This window comes from Zingiber officinale, chromosome 1B (assembly GCF_018446385.1).
Source record: "Zingiber officinale cultivar Zhangliang chromosome 1B, Zo_v1.1, whole genome shotgun sequence".
NCBI lineage: Eukaryota > Viridiplantae > Streptophyta > Magnoliopsida > Zingiberales > Zingiberaceae > Zingiber > Zingiber officinale.
In genome coordinates, this window is record NC_055986.1 from 26,819,217 (window position 1) to 26,839,142 (window position 19,926).

The 19,926-nt window shown below is 40.5% G+C and overlaps 1 protein-coding gene across 2 annotated transcripts; it reads left to right on the forward strand.

Moving 5' to 3' along the window:
- The first annotated feature begins 7,255 nt into the window (after nucleotides 1-7,255).
- Nucleotides 7,256-9,149, forward strand: LOC122053725 (protein LAZY 1-like). 2 transcript variants are annotated; one of them, XM_042615713.1, is made up of 5 exons: nucleotides 7,265-7,425; nucleotides 7,569-7,641; nucleotides 7,803-8,599; nucleotides 8,685-8,895; nucleotides 8,979-9,149. In XM_042615713.1, exons 1-5 carry the CDS (start codon nucleotides 7,420-7,422, stop codon nucleotides 8,996-8,998), a joined length of 1,107 nt encoding a protein of 368 aa, XP_042471647.1. In that variant the 5' UTR covers nucleotides 7,265-7,419; the 3' UTR covers nucleotides 8,999-9,149. The 2 variants fall into 2 exon arrangements, with proteins under 2 accessions (XP_042471642.1, XP_042471647.1); XM_042615708.1 differs by having other exon boundaries at nucleotides 7,256-7,425; nucleotides 8,685-9,149.
- The last annotated feature ends 10,777 nt before the right edge of the window (nucleotides 9,150-19,926 follow it).

Here is a 19,926-nt window from a genome sequence, read left to right on the forward strand (position 1 = left end):
GTTTGATGAACTTGATCAAAATAATCCAACTTTGTTTTTTTGCTTCGGCATACCAAGAATAGAACCTTCAGGACTCCACAAGCATCTGTTGACAGATTAGAACAAAAAATACTTTGTTCACTACAGCAAAGAACAAAAAATGATAAAATCTAAATTAATAAAACACATAAATAAAGTCCAATTCGATCGAAAGCTTACCACATATACACAACTATGCAAGTGTCTGTGATTGGCTTCAATTCACAAAAGGGAATTATGTCATTGCAGTTAACATAGACTGTGCGCTCCATGCCAAACACAAAAGGGAATTATGATATCAAGTAACTGTGTCAATTAAAGAGCAAGTTGAATCTCAAGTAGATGTTGATGGTCCATTTGCTGCATGCTTACATTGAGAACTTGTTGCCTTTGCCTTGTCATCTCATTCCCACCCACGAGAAAGTAAGCAGTGTGCCTGAAAGCCAGCCTAAATAATAAAAATAATAATAGTATTCATATCATCAACAAAGGAAGACACAGTGTGGGTTGATATGTGCCTGAAAAAATTCATCATTTTGACTTTTGAATTAGGATCGATGCTCATGGTGCTATCGAGTGCTTGTTGCATGTGGTGCAACCACCTCTCAGCAGCTTGGTGTGTAACAGGGAATGGTGCATGTCGTCCGATCAGAGCTGGATGACCTGCAATAATGATTGATTCAAACGAAACCGTGTTGCAACAATTCAGCCAAAGGTTTCCCTTCATTACAGAAGCAAACTTAGAACTGGAATCTATAGAGAGAGATGGATGTATCAATTTCTTGTATATTTTTCAGATTTTTTCTTCTGTATCAGCTGAGTCCAGATACTAAATTGTTCTTATGATTTCCTTACCAAATGAATAAAACATGCCTTTTGTTGCATCAAACTCCATAATACCGGTCTAAATATAGCAGCATATCCACAAACTAAAATTAATTATTCATAATAAATTCAAATGCACGAACTCAGGTGTTTCAGTTATGTGACTATTTTTGATATAATCACATAACCGAAACACCAGAGATATGATCGGTATAACAATATCTCAGTATGCATCAAAGTAGGACACCAACCATTCTTGTACTTCCTAACCACCATTCTCCTAAAGGCTCAATGAACAAATCCTGAACACAAGGTGATTACAAAAGAGAATAGAATATTTAAGAGGTCATATGAAATTACAATGATACGAATATCATCACAATAATCAATTTGTGTAAGATTCTGATCATATAAAACAAATATAAAATGATAAATTTGGCAGATGCTAAATGATTTTGCTACTTTAAAAGGCGAAACAGATAGTGCAAGTTTCAGAAAGAAGCTATCAGACATCAAAAGAACAAGTTCCCTTCACCTTTCCTCTGGGAATACAGATTAGGGCCTCCCATCCTCTGAACGAAGAACTCGTACTGGTTCCAAATCGCGTCCTCCTTCTTCGAATTCGAAAAGATAGATCAGAACCCCACTCTTCCTCATCAGCGAAAACCCTACCAACCATCTGTGTTAACAAAATTAGAGATGGTCATAATCAATCGAGCATCTACAACGGACGGAGAGGGCCGCGGAGGAAGAGGTAGGTAGATCGGCTCACCTGTTGTAGAAATTGGTTGAGAGATCGATGAAGGGCTGGATTCCGCCTAGGGTTTCGAAGAGGTTGGTCTCGTCGATGGCGAGGCATCGCTCACTGCCACTTCGCTCGAGGACGAAGGTAGCGTATTATCTATAGCCTTGATAATTGGGGCACCAACCCATTTTGACTTAACCCACCTGCTAAACTATTGAAGATGAGGAAGAACTTCAGTAGCGACAATGGATAAAGAAAAAAATTTTTGGAATGTAAAGAAGGACTCTAACGATGACAGTGAATGTTGGACCGGAGATGGATGAAGGAAAAACTATCGGAATGCGAAGAAGGCCTCCTCTTCTCAACCAAATGGAGGAGTTGGAGGAGATGCGGTGTGGTTGGACGGAGAAGCAAGTTCGTCGTGTCTTGATCCTGATCGGGAGAGGATCTAGGAAGGGGGGAAGAGGGAGATGAGGTTGAGAGAGATGGTCGGAGGTTTAGGTTTAGGCTGAGAGAGATGGTCGGATGGTCGGAGGTTTAGGTTTAGGCTGAGAGAGATGTCTCGGTTTAGGTTATCGCGAGAGAGATGGTCGCGCGGAGGAAGGGGCGGGATAAAGATTTAGGTTTGGAGGGAATTCACAGTGTGCAGATTTTGGCTTGTGGGGAAAATTAAAATATTTTATTTGGGTTCATTAACATCGGATTTTAAAAACCGATGTTAAAATCGGTGTCTATTAACGAAAAAAAGGGCGCTCATAGACATCGCCTAAAAAACCCGATGTCTATGAGCTAAAATCTGCGCTCATAGACACCGGTTTTTAGAAAAACCGGTGTAAAATACTCAAAGACATCGGTTTTAGCCTAAAACCGTTGTTGTTCCACTGATGTCTATGAGCGATTTTGTTGTAGTGTTTTGTTGTGCTAACTTTGTTTTGCAAGTTAGATGTTGTCATGTTAGACTAACCTAACTTGTAGGGCAAAAGGAGAAAAAAGGCCTCGGGTGAACAGTATTCGAGACACCTTCAAGCATTAGAAGGCACCTTCGTACTGTTCATAAAAGGCATTTTCGGTGCTATGGAAAGCGCCTTACAAGGGATAAAATTCAGACTTCATCATAGATAAGGAGCAATGAGGTTAGGATCAGATTTGACACATTGGAGGCGCCTTCAAGGTTATGGAAGGCGCTGCCCACACCCTTTAAATGGGTGTCTCGACCAAGCTTCAAAATAGAATTTCCATACAAGCTTCTACGCGTTCGATCGACTTTCCAACTACTCTGGCTTCCCGCTGCCTCCTTATTACGACTCTACTACACTCGACTACTGCCGAGAAGCCTTCCAAATATTGAGCTCAAGCTGACCATCTACAAAAGTGTTTGGTAACAAAAACTTAAGCTTTGTACTTAATTTCTGCAAACTGAAAGTATAGGTTATTACACTCTTCCGATTCTTGTGTATTCGATCTCCTCTTTCGGTGGTTCCGAAAGAGGTTTTTAGTGGATTATCCGTTGATAGGTCTGTGGGACCTGAGTCTTGGAGTAAGAGTCGCCGAAGGCTCCGAACCAAGTAAAAATCGAATCGTGTCTTTTACTTGCTTTTGCTTTTGTGTTTTCTTTCCATTGCATACTTTGATTTCAAAACAAAAAAAAAAAAGATTTTTGAAAACCACCACATTAACCCCCCCCCCCCCCCAGCCGCGCATCTTAATCCAAGACGACGCTTTCTAAAGGTTCCAAATAGACTCTGCCTTTCGGTCGACCATAGAGTAGAGTTGTAAATGAACTAAATGTTTATGAACAAGTTTAGTATTCAACTTGGTAAGAGCTTATTTATATTCATTAAATATACATAAGATCAATTAAATGAATAAGTTTGAACAACTCGTTTAACTAAACTAACAAGTTTGAACATATATGTATTCATCTCATTAACATTCGTGAACAATATTCATGAGCAATGTTCATCAATAAAATTATTTTCAATTTTCTAAATAAATAAAAAAACTTTTAAAATAAAAAAAAATTATATTATTAAGCTTAATAACTAATTAAACTAGCTTGAATTGAGAGCTTGATAATATATAAATGAACTAAGCTTAAGCCAAGCTCAAATTAAGCTCAACTCATAAAAAAGAAATCAAGCTAAGTTTGAACAATCATTTTAATGGCTTGATTTATTTAGGCTCGGCTTGACTCGACTCGATTACCTTATCAAACAAGCTTAAATACCACAAAGTCTGGCTCGACTTGGCTTATTTATAGCCCTGGCCCATAGTGATCCAAATGAGGAAGGATCTTCTTTGACCTCAATCTCCGACAATTCCTGATAGACACAACATCGACCTAGTGAAGAAACCCATGCAAAATATGTCACTTGGTTAATGGCCCAATTGTGTCATATGTACAACCCAATCATTGTCAGAGTTTGATTGGATTGAATCATGTGAGGGGGGGGGGGGGGGGGGGGGTGAAAAAATTGATTTTAAAATCGTTCTTTTCTTTTAAAAAAAAAAATTGATTGCGAAGCAGAAGAAAATATAAAATAAGAAAGAAAATAGCATATGCTCAGTTTTACTTGGTTCGGAACCTTCATCGACTCCTACTCCAAGACCTAGGTCATTTGGACCTTTCTGATGGGTAATCCACTATCAAAAATCGATTATAAATTAAGAACATGAATAAGAAAGTATAACAACCTATACTTCCTTGTAATAATGTAAATAACTGAAAATAAGCATTAACAACACAAGGATGAGGAAATTATTAACTTGGGTGTTGGCGTCAATTTGTCGACAATGGTTGGATGTAGCCGAGTAGCAATACAATAACAACACAAGGTTAGAGCAGTCGAACTATCGAGAATAAGCATAGAAGGGTTGTAGAAAATTGATGTTTGAGGTCGTTGTTCGAAGCTCCTTTTATAGGCAGTTTCGTGTGCCTGAACCACTCCGAGCGCCTGGACCACCCCGGGCGCCTGGACTAAGGTTATTAGATCCTGCTTCATCACTGGATTATCCACCGTCGGGTGCCTGGACCACCTCCGGGTGCCTAGATTGCTGAGGTGGCTGCACCTGGGTGAAGCTTTATCCGTTAGTCTCTATCCACTCCTAAGCACCTGGACGCTGACGTGCACCGACCAATCAGAGTGCACTAACTCATCTGCAAGAGTAGCTGGGTTTGGGCTAATCTAAGCGCTTGGACCTTCGGGTGCCTGGAACCTCTTTTTCAAGCTTTCACTTTTTTACACCACAGAGTTAACACAACAAGCATAATATGAACAAATAAATGTTTTGATAGTTTTGGGACTGTCTGATCATGACTTCATATTTTACTAAAACCCTAGGTCTGACCGACACCTACTGTTCTCTCAATCGAGAACGCACCCTCACTGGGTCACTCTCCTCCAATGCTTACCTTACTTATCATTTGCCAACTTACTTGAATTTTGACTCACCAGGTCTTTCTGTTAGATGCCCCATCCGAACTTCATCCAGTTGTCAGGTCTGACAGACCCAACTTGACTTCCTGCCATATATCAACCTATCTGGTCTCCTTATGCCAATTATCAACCTAATTAGATTTTAGTTTGGTGTCAAGTCCTATCAAGTCTTTCAATCCTGTATACTTAGTAAATAGGTTAAAAAATACAACATTTAATTTTAACCATTTATCATACATCATAATCTAAGTTTTATTATTAGTGCTAATTGCACCAATAATATGTACAAACCAATCATTGTCATCCCTGACACCTTACTTTCCTCCGTACTTCTGATTGGCGGGGCGATGTTTCTATGGGGCTCGTGTGGCATCCCACGTGGTCATCCTCCCTCATTTGTTAGCTATATAAGGTTAGCGATGGTAAGTAACAACTTGATTTTTTTTTCTCTCGTAGAGATGTCACTCTTCTCCCTTGAGCAATATCTAGCTCAATACTGACTTGACCATCAAATAGGTCAACCATGTCGTACCCCCCGACTCATGTTGATTCGCAAGATTTTGACACTCAACCACTCGAAAGACGAATACGATTACAGTTCTGAAAGAAAGTAGAGATGAGGAGAACACCATCGTTCAATTTTTTTTAGTTGACATTAGGTTCTAACTTATGCCGACTAATCCTGGGGTGAGCAGTCCGATCTCATGGAAGTTTTTTCACCAGCTACCAGAAGAAATCGGGAAGTACTCACAGTGAATGACCCATCATCCCAGCTTTCTTAAGTCAACCATTAAAGAAAATTTATCTGTTAATTTACTGAAGCTGAGACTTGATCCTTAGATACATAGGAAATAGTTAAGACTCGATCCTTAGATATATGAGAAACTGAGAAAGCGCCTTGCCATTGCATCATTTCCCTAGGGCACACCATCATTCTGTATTTTTATTTATATATTTATTTTATTATATTTTAGTTGACACTAGGTATCCTGTTTATGTTGACTAATCCTGGGGTGACCAGCCTAACTTCATGAAAGTTTCCCATGGACCACCAGAGTAAATCAAAAAGTGCTCGCAGCGAACGACCTATCAGCCAGCGTTCTTAGGTCAACCGTCCATTAAGAGAAATTGATCCATTAATTCAATGAAACTGGGACTCGATTCTTAGATCCTTGGGAAACTAAGAAGGTGCTCTACCGATGCATCATTGTTCTGAGAGCACACCATCATTTAGTATTAGAGTAAAAGGTGAAGTCGTCACCTTAGAGCATCCACATTAACTTCCCTAAACACAAAATTTACCTTAAATTTTATATTTTATGTAAAATTAATCTTTGCATCAACTATCCTATTAATTTCCTAAATTTAAATTTTATGAATAGTATTTCTCTAAATTTTAAAAATGAAATCCATTTATTAAATATTAAAATATTATTTAATTTGGGAGAGAGAAATAAAGACAATGGATTGGATAATAAAAAGTAAATATTACATAGGGAGAGAAAAAATAATTTAAAAAATGGAAAAAAATAATAAAATAAAGATAATAGAAATTTTAGATTAGTTGATGTGGCGTGCTATGAAAATGATTATCTAAATTTAACAAAGTTTATGATTTAGGTTAAATTTTAAAGATATTATAGAGAAATTGATGTAGATGCTCTTAATGGCCCCTCCAGGGCGATTCCATTGTACTCTTTGTAAGGGGTATATCCGGAAGGGAATTTGTCTTAGCGCAGCAATCCTTTTCATGGAGAGGTCAGATGCATAGTGAGACATTTTGTACTTATTAAAAATTAGAGTAAAAAATAATATTGCTCATCCTCAACATCCGGTATCAATATTCTCATAATAAAATATAAAAACACAAATCACAAGGCTATTTTATCCTTTATATATGTAACAAAAGGTGATTTATTCTCCTAGTGCTCCCGTCAATTTGTACCTAGATAAACATGAAGAAAGTAAATTACGGATGATTATTAACCATTAGTATAGATGACCAATACATTAAAAAAAAAAAAAATACTTAAATGAGCCATGTTTAGACTAAGACTTTATATAATAATACCTTATATTTTACGATCGCATTACCCATATCAGACTATTTTATCTTTAATACAGTTATCCTTTGCTTAGGAAAGATGATGCACCAACGAAATATATTTTGCGTCCGCTGGAACATTTCGATAGTCAATTCAATTGCATGCCGACGTTTCCTTTACTACTCTTGTAAAGTTGTTTACCTTCATCCTTCACGCCGAACATGGAGCCCTCACCGTTGAAGGGTCGCCTACCATTAATGCCCATTCCCATTCCTCTCGCTTGCTGCTATATATTTCCTTCCTCGTTCTTGTTCCCTTCCAATCCGAAGAGCTATATCAGCCAGTCAAGATGAAGGTACGTACGCATCTTCTTCTTCAATATTCTAATTATCTTGCAATAGTGTTGAACGATATGTCGTGTTTCCACCTTAATCACCTTGTGATTTAATTTGTAAACATCTGTGCTGGTGAATGGTTCGTGTTATTGATGTTGTACAGCTGCTGGGTTGGATGCATCGGAAGTTCCGGCAGAACGGCGGCGAGGAGTTGAAGGACTCGGGAGGCGCGGCCGGTATGCATTTCCGTATATTGATTATTAATGTTTCCTTGAGCGTTAAAATCTTAGTTGATTAACCGTACGCCTTGCACTTGCGTGCGTACGGTCGCCGGTCGCTGGTTGTGGTAGATCGATTTTTGGGCTGACGGATGTTCGATCGTCTACATGCGTCGCAGGCGGCACTTGTAATCGCCACTCCGGACGTCCGTCACTGGACCTCGACCTCAACCGCCGCCGCTTCCATTATGACCCTTTGAAGGCGAGAAGTCTTCGCCTCCACGTTGAGGCTCTCGATGACTGCGGCGGCGGCGGCGGCGGCGGGGAGGATCCGATTGTGGAGGAGTTTTTCGAGGGACTGCTCACTATCGGAACCCTGGGAGTAGGGACGGGGCCGATCGAGGAGAAGAGGGAGGAAGAGGAGATGGAGGAGTTGGCGGTGACCGAGCGGGTCGACGGCAAGCCTTTGCTTGCCGCGCCGGAGGAGGTCGCGGTCGTCGCGATCCCTGCGGCTCTGGAGGCCATTGCGGAGAAGGAGGCGGAGGCGACGACGGAGACGGACCTGATCATGGTGAGCGAGGAACTGGAGAAGGTGCTGACGGCGGAGGAAGAGAAGGCCGGAGGCCGGATGTCCTCCGCTCGCTCGAGCCACGCCGGCGCGGCGGCGTGTCCGCTCCAGGGGTTCCTCTTCGGTTTACCCGTCGAGGCGGCGGAGACGGTGCTGATGGAGGCGGAGGCCGCTGGTGGCTCGCGGAAGGAAAGGCGGGCCTCCCTGGGGGAGCTGTTCATGATGAGCCGGATCACCGAGGAAGGGGAAGCCAAGTTCGCCGGAGGCGACGACGGGGAAGGCAAGCTGACCGCGCCTGAGATGTGTTTGACCAAGAAAAAGCCGACGAAGCAGCGGGGAAGGAAAGGATCGCCGGTCGACGGCGCTAATGCATTTAACGGCTCGACCATGGAGAAGAAGTTTCAAAAGGTACGGCGCGAGATTTCCATGCAGTTAATTACATGCTTCAAGCTACAGAGCTAGCTAGCAATCTCTTCGTATTTCCATGTTTCAGATCCTTCAATTGTTCCACAAAAAAGTGCACCCCGAGAGCTCCATCATGTCTAAGAAACCTTCAAAGAGTGCCCGTAAAACTGAGAAAATCTCCACTTCAAAGGCGACGATCAGGAAAGAAAACAGTTCCATCTCCAACTTCTCCAATGCTCCATCATCGGCTTCGAGTGGCAAGAACAACAGAGGGCACTGGATCAAGACAGATGCAGAATGTAAGTATATACACAAATCCATGCGAGTATTAATTCTTCTGATTCTGCCATTGATGCAGTGCTAGTTTACTATGAGCTTCCAGATTTGGTGCTGGAGCTGTAGAAGAAAGGATCAGTCTATGAAGTGAGTGTGAGGTATTTTGATGGGATTAATAAATTATGCATGTGGATCACTTAGCTTGTTTACAACTAAAGTTTACTCTTCTGTATCATGTTTGAATGTGGCCTGAATAAACTAGTGCTTGCTTTATTTATTTCGATAATGGATAGCAAATCTGTCGATTCTCTTTAGTTGTGAACCCATGCAGTATGTGTTTCTAGTGCATGACCTCACATGAGAAATAGATTTTTCAACAGCCTTTCTCAGTGTTTGTAATTGTAAGATCTAGGTGTCCTTTTATATCCACTTGAGAAATAGATGGAGTCAAGATATTGTAAACAAGATCTAATCTTTTCATACTCGGCAGCCTTAAGTCGAGTCGTTTTCATTATATTAAAATTATCATTTACTAAACTTTTTGCAACTTCAATTTCACCAAAACCTTGCTTATCTGAAAGTCCAAGACAGCAGTGGGAAAGTGGCATGGAGCCACCGACTCATTTGCCAGAGACCTCTAACAAGTAAAGGACAGAAGAGATTGTGATGGCAGACGTGATTGTTCATAAGAAAAGACCAGTCTGGATCCAACCCAAAAGCTTCAAGTAATTGTGACTTAACTTGGGTGGCCTCCTCATCACAATTGACATCTTTCTTTATCACAAAAACACTAATTATATCGATTGATGGGGTGAGCTAGCCATTAATTCCATGGTCCAATGACGGAAATGGTCAAATATACTAGCGGTTAAGTAACATGCCGAAGTTTTAGTGCGAGCTAGGTATGAATTCCATGGTCCAATGACAAAAATGGTGGGAAACAGTGTCAGCTTTTCGTTTGTCCTAAAATTAATTCCGAAACCTTCTAGTGCGGTTAAGTTAAATGCCGAAGTTTTAAGTGTGAGTTAGAAAATACGGTCGATGTGGAGGTCAAAATTTAAAGTGATGTTAGGAAATCGACGGTCTCACTAAAGTTAGCCCAGTTGGTATCAACTACCGAGTGGGTCCGATTAGCTCGGAGATTCATCTAAGTAAATCGTTCGCCCGACTAGGATCATTATAGAGGGAACATCAAATACTCATAATTATGACTAAATGAATGCTAGATCGATCGGACCAACTATTTGATCGTGTAAGAAACAACCTACTGAGCCGAGGGACTACGTAGAATAACAACCTCGAGCGACCATGCAAGGAATCCCGCCCGAGCGGCTCACTTGCTCGCCAAACAATGAGACCTCTTCCGTATCTCGTCATATCCTTCTGGAAGGTAGTGACATCGATAACATAGCATGATCAACAGGCAAATCGTACTATGAAAGTTTCTACTGTTATGTCAAAAATTTGCACGCTTTGTGAAGATATAGTGTTAGAGACACATTCTTGACCTGTCTTTTCATAGGACAGTTGGGAAAATGTGCACGCACCTTGAGAAGCATGTACGTCACTTACTGGAGCACTATATGAAGGAGGATTCATACATCGACAGAAGTATGTCTTATGTGTTATTTGTTCTTAATCTCTCGTTGCTGCTATATTCTTTCACTGTCTTTCTATTATTATGATGATTAACTTGAGCATCGGAGGACAACATCTAGAACCATTTTCCTAACTCAGCATTAACGCTCTTTGTATTATAGAATCTCCACATAATGAATTGAGGAGTCACATCTTCAACCAATCGTCTTCATCATTTTCGAAGAGGATCAATTATGAATTTTATGGTCCAATGACTGAAATGGTGGAAAATAGTGTTAGTTTTTCGTTTGTCTAAAAATTAATCTTGAAAATTTCTCATAAAAAATCTAAATGAGATGAATTTTGAAAATTTTAATTCAAGAGTTTTTTTCCCTTAAACGTGGAGTTGATAATTAATAATAAAATAATATTATATATTTAATCCTTTCTAAATAATTTAAAAATAAATTATTTAATAAAATATTTAATTATAATATTTGATTTCAGGAATGGTTAGTAATAATTAAAGTTGTATATATTTTTTTAAAATAAATATATTAAATAAGTTAAAAAAATATACAAATGATTATAATTAAATTAAAATTTATAAATTAATTAAATATTAAATGAAAATGATAAATTTAATTAAATTAAAAATCATAATTTAATTAATTTATATATAAAGATATTAAATAAATAATAATAAATAAAGATATGTCATTTATAACGTGGGCTCACAATAAAGTTATATAGAGGTTTTTTAATTGTTAAAGATAATAATATTTGATATAGTATTAATGTAATATATTGGAATAAAAAAAATTATTGAGAGGTTTAACAAAGGGAAGGTCATTGAAGGGGCCTTAATAAAATGCCGAAATTTTCGGTGTCAGTTGGAATTCCATGGTCCAATGACAGAAACGGTGGAAAATAGTGTCGCTTTTCGTTTGTCCTAAAGATTCTGCTGGAAGTTCTTGAAATACGAGTTCTCTCCTCTTAAAATAATAGTTCTAAAATCAAAAAGCCTTTAAAATTATAACAAAAAAGCGAGAGAGCAAAGCAAGTCAGTGTTTTAATGATAAATATTTTTTTTAAAAAAAATGATCGCTTTGTAAACTTTCGCTTTTTACGGCAAATAATACACTTTCTTCTAAAACAGAGCCTTGAGATTAAAAGGCTCCGGCTGCTACTTTCCCCAGCTTCATCGTCGCCCTAAGGCCCCTAACCGCTCCGTTCTTCTCCCCGGTAACTGACGCTCATGTGGCGCTCCCGGACATCGGCGTTCGCCTATAATGGGAACCCCTCGGCTCATTGTGGAGCCCGCAAAGGGCCAAAGTAATGAAAGGATGAGATGATCCAATATTCTCAATAGACAAGTTACTGCAAACAACATCAAGATAGATAATGTATCCCAATATATATCAAATAACCATCATGATTATTAAGCATATCTTAATATATAGATTTATATAAATTAATAATAGATTATTACAAAGCATTTTTTTTTAACATGACATTATATATACATATATAGTGCATGAAAACCGAATCCTTCAAGTGAGCATGTACTTGTTAACCAACATATATTGATGCGACAATAAAAGGGTCTATTAAGAAGGGATCAAGGGTAGAGATAATAATTTATATGGAGGTTAAAGTTAGGACGATCAATATTAAAAAATAAACAGATTGATCAGAAGTGGATCGAACAGATGTTAACTCCAATTATCGATCGGAGCTGAAGGGTCTGATCAGCCACAAAGCTCATTTTAATAGATCTCTTGTCCGATCAGAGTTCAATGGAGAAAGAACGCCAGAGGGGCACAACTGACCAAGTGAGTGCCAGGCCGACCGGATCTCATGTCCGGTCGAGTAAGACATCACCTACCGAACCAAGGTACTACGAAGAAAAGCAGTGGAGATCGACCGTGTGGTGGAGTCCCGGCTGAGCAGCTACCCCGCTTGGCCGAACAGGGGGACCCTTTCCATATCTCTTAGTATCCCTTTGGGAAGTAATGTCGCTGACAACAGGGTATGGTCAATAGGTAAATCGTACGATAAAAGCTTCTACTGTCATGTAAGGGATTTGCATGCTCTGTTAAGGTATGGTGTAAGAGATACTTTTCTGGTATGTCCTTTCATAAGACGGTTTGGAGAACATGCCCACGTCTTGAGGAGCGTGCACGTCATCTACTATAACACTATATAAAGGGGGTCCATATATCAGCAGAGGTATATGTTATTCGTTATTTTCGCTTCTGCTTTTACTGTTACTACGTTGCTACATTGCTCTGCCTTCTTTCTACTATTTCGATAATTGACTTGAGATTCGGATGGCCAACGTCGGGACCCCTTCCCTGGCCCGACACTGACATTATGTGTGTTGCAGATCCGAGCAAAGTCTTCACAAGATCGAAGTGAAGCCTTCATGAGGTCAACAGAGGAGCTACATCCTCAGCTAACCTTCTTCACCATTTTAAGATAAGATCATATTGGCGATGTCTGTGGGAACATATCCTGTATCTAAGACGTGGAGATGGAGGACGCTGGATGACTCACGACGGTGATGCTGACCAAAGAGGAGTTGGATATTGCTGATACAAGTCAGGCAACCAAAATGCTGGAGCAGCAACAATAGGCGATGACCGAGCAACACGTAAATGAACCCGCGGCGTCAGCAGCGGGATAGCAGGACAGATATAGAGATCGAGCAGAGAATATATCCATTTTGGAGCAGAATAAGAAGCCGACTGACACATACGGGGAGGCGCCAAATGTGTCGATCTCCTTTTATCGGGCGTTGTTCCATACTCCTTCAGAGGAACAAAGTCGAGCGGACAGGGAGCAAAGATCATCTTCAGACGATGTGCCCGTTCGGGATGTGCAGAAAGGAAAAGTACCAAGAACCGATGATTCATCTGAACAGATCAATCGACAGTTCTCTCAAGGATCCTGGATGACCTACTACCCCAACATTATACTCCATTGATGATCGGGGAATACAATAGGACAACTAATCCAGAGGATCATTTGATCAGATTCGACAACACAGCCACACTCTATCAGTACACCGATGGAGTGAAATATCGAGTCTTCCTCACCACTCTCTCTGGATCAGTGTAATGGTGGTTCAAGCAACTGTTGATCGGATCAATCCATAGCTTCAAGGACTTCTGAGCGGCATTCCTGCATCATTTTACTAGTAGTCACTGTTACTAAAAGACGAGCGTTAATTTGTTCGCGGTGAAGCAAGGGCCTAAGGAGGCGTTGAGGGCCTACATCAAGCGGTTCAACCGGGTGGTCATTGATATCCCATCAGTCACCCCAGAGGTATTGGTGAATGCCTTCTTGCAGGGGTTGACTGAAGGAGAATTCTTTCACTCACTCATCCGGAGGCTACCAAAAGATTTCGATCACCTGCTCATGTGCACCATCGAGTACATAAACGTGGAGGAGGCTCAAGCCACACGAAGGAAGGAAGTATCCGCTGAGCAGATTGCTGCTCCTAAACGGTGACAAGCTAATAATAATCAGCCACCAAAGGGCCCTCGGTCGGTGGCAGCACAGCTGCACCAGGAGCCCTGAACTCATGTCGTGCAATATGTAGCAATAGATTAACCAAAAGTTGCAAGAGGCAGGCTGTGGACAATGTTGTTTTCTCCTTCATCAATCGGTGTGCAGAATACACGGGACTGCTATGACCTGAGGCCAGTCACAAGCCAACCGATTCCTCCAAGATACTGTCATCACTCACCAACTACCGATCGATGTCATCGACGCTGGTCGGACGAACAAAGAGAAGAAGAGAGACCGACGGACGAGCAGCGCCATCGCCAGCCTCAGCGAAGGGGAAACACAAGTCCTACCCAAGCTTCTGCTTAATAGACTAGACCCTCAGCTTGGAAGGAGGAAAACCGAAGCAACGCTGCACGGGGCGAAATAAGAATGATCACCGCGGGTCAATCGATGGTGATTCTAATCGAGCAAGGAAGTCGCACGCCCAATAATTGGAGATACATGCTGTGGGATGCAGCAAAGAGAAGGTCGAGAGACCAGAGATCAATTTTGGCCCTCGAGACCTAGAGGGAGTGGAGACCCCTCATGACAATGTCTTGATCATCCGAGCGGTAATAGTTAATTATACTATTCATCAAACTTTTGTGGATACATGCGGCTCAGTGAATATCATCTTCAATAAGGCATTCGACCTACTGCAGATCGACTGGAGCGAATTGTAGCCCATGATGAGTTCGTTGTATGAGTTCACGGGCAATGAAGTATTGCCGATTAGCCAGATCCGTCTAGTCATATCGCTTGGAGAGGAGCCTCTCGAGAGGACAAGGACCATGAACTTCATCGTGGTTGATGCGATGTTCGCCTACAATGTAATATTGGGTCGACTGACCCTAAACAAGTTTCGCGTTGTAGTGTCCACCTTCTGCTAGAAGATCAAGTTTCCAGTGGACAATGTGGTTGGCAAAGTCAAGAGTGACCAATTGGCCACTCCGCGGTGCTACGTTGAGATGGTCAAGTCAGAGGCTAAAGCTGCGCGGAAGACCCAACATTTAGCGCCTCCCCACCATCATGGAGGAACTGCATGCGCTAGTTTATGATGAAAAGGAGGAAGTTCAGATCTACCTCAGCCGGTCGAAAGCCACCACATTCATCGTCGCCGACCTGACAGATGAAAAGAAGGTAGAGCTGGTCGTCTGCCTTAAGCGAAACCATGATGTGTTCTTCTGGTTGACACACGAGCTCCCGGGCATCTCACTGAACGTGTCTCAGCACGAGCTTCACGTTTGACCAGACGCTCCGTCGACAAAAGAGAGGAAAAAGGACTTCAGCTCGGAGCAGAATCAGATAATCCGAACAGAGATAGAAATATTGCTGGAGGCCAGTCACATCCGCGAGGTATAATTTCTGAGCCGGTTGGCCAATATCGTACTGGTCTCCAAGCCGGGCAATAAGTGGCGAGTCTGTATCGACTTCCATGATTTAAATAAATCTTCCTGAAGGACTTCTTACCTCGGTCTTAAATAGATCAAATGGTAGACTCCGCGGTGGGCTGCTAGCTGATCTGCATGCTTGATGCGTACCTAGGCTACCATCAAGTGCCACACGTCAAGGAAGACCAAGAGAAGGTCAACTTTATTATGGATGATGGGACCTAATGCTACAATATTTTGTCGTTCGAATTGAAGAACATCGATGCCACTTATCAAAGACTGATGAACAAGGTGTTCCGGTGACAGATCAGCCGAAATATGGAGGTATATATCGATGATATACTAATAAAATCGCTCCAAGTCGCTGACCTTTACGCAAATATCAAAGAAACCTGCTGCACTTTGAGAGCGTATAGAATTAAGTTGAACCCAAGCAAGTGCCTATTCAGAGTAAAGAATGGTTGAATCCTTAGGTACATAGTGATCGAGCAGGGAATAGAGGCAAATCCAAGTAAGGCGAAGGCGCTGCAGGACATGCCCCCGCCTCGCAACTTGAAGAAGGCCCAATGGCTGACCGGACGGATCACGATGTTGTCGAGATTCATCTTCAAATCGTCCAACCAGAGTCACCCGTTCTTTAAGATCCTGTGACGCGCGTCGAAATTCTAGTGGGACTCGGAATGTGACAAGGCCTTGGAGGAACTCAAGAAATATCTTACCTCCCTACCTATACTAGCAAAGCCCAATGTCGGAGAGCCGCTATGGATTTATTTATCATCCACAAAGCATGTTGTTGGCTCCACATTAGTGTGGCAGAATGACTCTGAACAATAGCAATATACTTTTTTAGCCATATATTGAAAGATGCAGAATCCCGCTATACTAGTCTTGAAAAATTGGTATACGCCTTAGTACTCGCTGCTCGGAGGCTTCGTCTGTATTTTCTGTCACATCCCATCGTGATGACAACTAACAGCATGCTAGGGAGAGTCCTCCTTAATCCATAAGTATCTGGACCGCTGATCAAATGGACCATCGAGCTAAGCGAGTTTAACATACAATATCAACCGCGAACGACAATCAAGACCCAAACCTTAGCTGATTTTGTCACTGAGGTCCAGAACGCTGAGCCGGGTGCGACTTGGAAGATACATATGGACGGTTCATCCACTTGGCAAGGTAGTGAAATCGACATCTTTTTAATATCGTCGCGTGAAGATATAATGCATTTGTCCGTATGGATGGATTATTGGGCTCCAGATAATAAGGCAGAATATGAAGCCTTGATAGTTGTTTGCAGGCAACACAGCATGTGGGAGCCACAAGAGTTCTCATTCATTCAGATTTCTCACTTGGTAGTCCAGCAGCCATTGGGGGCGTTCAAAATAAATAACACCCGGCTCAGCCTGTATGCCGAAGCTTTTGAGAAATTAAAGATAAGTTTCCAAGAAGTGATCATATAGAAGATCCCTTGGTCGGGCAACCAATATGTGGATGAGTTGACTAAGTTAGCTAGTTCTTTATCTCCAATCATCATGGATAAATCGGTCAAACAAGTCTTATTAGTGGTACACATCGATCGGACAGCTGGAATGACCTTCCCGAGCGACTGGAGGACGTCGTTGATAGAGTTCCTCCGATCGGACTACCTGTCGACCGGGAGGAAGCTCGTTTGTTAAAAATTAGGCAAGGCGGTTCACCCTAATTAGACACCAGTTATATAAAAGAGCTTTCTCGAGGCCGCTTTCTCGGATCGGAGGACATTGTGTACATCTTGCAGGAGGTTTATCAAGGTGCATGCGGTAGTCATCTGGGTGGCAGATCACTTACTCGTAAGATCTTGCTAGTCGGGTACTTCTGACCCACATTGCAAGACAACACCGCTTGGATTGTGGTCACTTGTTTGTCATACCTGAAGTATTATAACATTCCGCACTGACCCACCAAAGAGATGAAAGCATCTACGATATCTTGTCCATTCGACCAGTGCGGCATGTGTTGGTTAGTCCTAGGAAAATCGTACCGGTTTCACTGTACAAAAATTTTGTACAAGTGTCGAACCTTTCCTTAAATAACCTATTGTGTTTTTTAGAAGTTAAATTAGGAATCGCATACGGAACTTAACATCATTGATTCCAAATTTAACTTATCTGTTCTTAATGGTTTAGATTTGGATCGCAAGCGGAACTTAACCCTATTGATCCAAATCCGCCTATGTTATTAATTTCATTAAATATTAATTTCTAAAATTGGCTTCCAGAACTGCATGGCGAGGCACATGACCTTCTTGAATATGAGAGCAACCACCACCGCCTAGACAAAGCCTTTTAAGGAAAGCTAATATTTAATTTCCTTAAATAACTCTAGGTTTAACAAAAAAGAACAATCGAATCACAAATTCCAAAAACAAAGAAAACACAAGCTCGAAAAATAAATTCAAAAAACTAGATCTAATGCCTCTTGTGTTTGGAATTCTTACAAAGAGAAATAACTAGCATGATGAGGAAAACAATTGCTAATTATACCTTCTCTTTGTATGCTAATGACCTCGAGATCTTCTGCTGTATTCCTCGCCTCGCCTTGGACGTCATGTGGGTGACGATCCTCCAAGATGAACACCACCCAAAAAGCTTTCTTCCTCTTCCTCTAAAATCCAGCCACCACCACCACCAAGGAGAAGAGAGCAAAGGGAAAAGAAGAGGGAAGAGGGAGGGTCGGCCACCTAGAGAGACTCCACCAAGAGAATAAGAATTGATCTATCATGAGGCCTCCTCACCCCTTCTTTTATATTACTTGCCCAAGGCAAATAAGGAAAGACTTTTTACAAAAGTTAAAATCTTCCTCTTGTTTTTCCTTTTCCTTTTTATTTTTCATTTTCTTTCCTCTTAATTGAATCAATCACCAAACATTAATTGGGTGATGATTCTTTTATTTTCTTTTGGTCGACCCCTTGCTTAGGCACCAAGCAAGGTGGTCGACCACCTCATCAAGGAAAGAAATAATTTTTTTTAATAAAATTTTATAATCTCTTATAAAATTTTACAAGCTCTCTTTTAATTTCCTAAAGCAGAGGTTAAAAAAGGAAAGTTTTTAAAAAATTAAAACCTTGTTTTAAAATTTAAAACTTCTCTTCTAAAAATTTTCTTTTTTAACATGGTTAGAAAAATTGAAAATTTAAATATTAAAACTTCTCTTCCTTTTTTCTTAAAACCATGAGGATGGTTAAAAAGGAAAGTTTTAAAACTTTAAAACTTTCTTTTAAACCATGTGGCCTAATTCAAATAAGGAAAGTTTTTAAATTTAAAATCTCTCTTTTAAAACTTGTAGTTTTCTATAAAGAGAAGATTTTAAAAATTCAAAACACCCCTCCTTCTTTGAATTATTGTGGTCGGCCCCTACATGCTTGGGAACCAAGCAAAGGGCCGGCCCTTTAAGAGATGTGGTCGGCCATTGCTTGGTCACCAAGCAATGGACCGACCCCCTTCTTGGACACCAAGTTGGACTTCTATTTGGATGGATTTGAGGCTTTAATGAGGCTACGACAGGGACCTAGGGGAGAAATTGGTTTTGGCCTTCCAATGAGCTTAAGTATCCCGTGTTCGCCCCGAACACACAACTCAAGTTCATCGATAATAACTCATTCCACTAGAGAGTTATTATCGCATTACAGCACCAATCCCAAATTACATTATGAGCTCCTTCTTATTATGAGTGTGTTAGTCTCCCTGTGTTTAAGATAACAAATGTCCACTAATTAAGTAAGTTACTGACAACTCACTTAATTAATATCTAGCTCCAAGAGTAGTACCACTCAACTTCATTGTCATGTCAGACTAAGTCCACTTGCAGGGTTTAACATGACAATCCTTATGAGCTCCTCTTGGGGACATTCTCAACCTAGATAACTAGGACACAGTTTCCTTCTATAATCAATAACACACACTATAAGTAATATCATTTCCCAACTTATTGGGCCTATTGATTTATCAAGCTAAATCTCACCCTTTGATAAGTTAAATAAATAAATACTAAATATATGTGCTTGTTATTATATTAGGATTAAGAATACACACTTCCATAATAATTAAGGTATAGTTCTTTTATTAAGTCAGTAAAAAAAGAACTTACCTAAAATGGTCCTACTCAATACACTTAGAGTGTACCAGTGTAATTTATTAGTCAAGATAAATTAATACTTATTTACACTACGACTATTCTAATGGTTTGTTCCTTTCCATCTTAGTCGCGAGCAATTGTTTATAATTTATAAAGAACCGACAATATGATCTTCTGAGTGTGACATCACACACCATGTTATCTACTATATAAATTAATTGAACAATTACATTTAATAAATAAATACAGATATTGACCAATGTGATTCTTTTATTTCAAAAATAAATGTTTACAAAAGCTAGGATTTTAGTATACATTCTAATAGCATGGGCATCGTTAAACCGTTTCCTATGGAGACCGATCAATGAAAATTTCTACTCATGGCAGTAGATTATTTTTCAAAATAGATGGAGG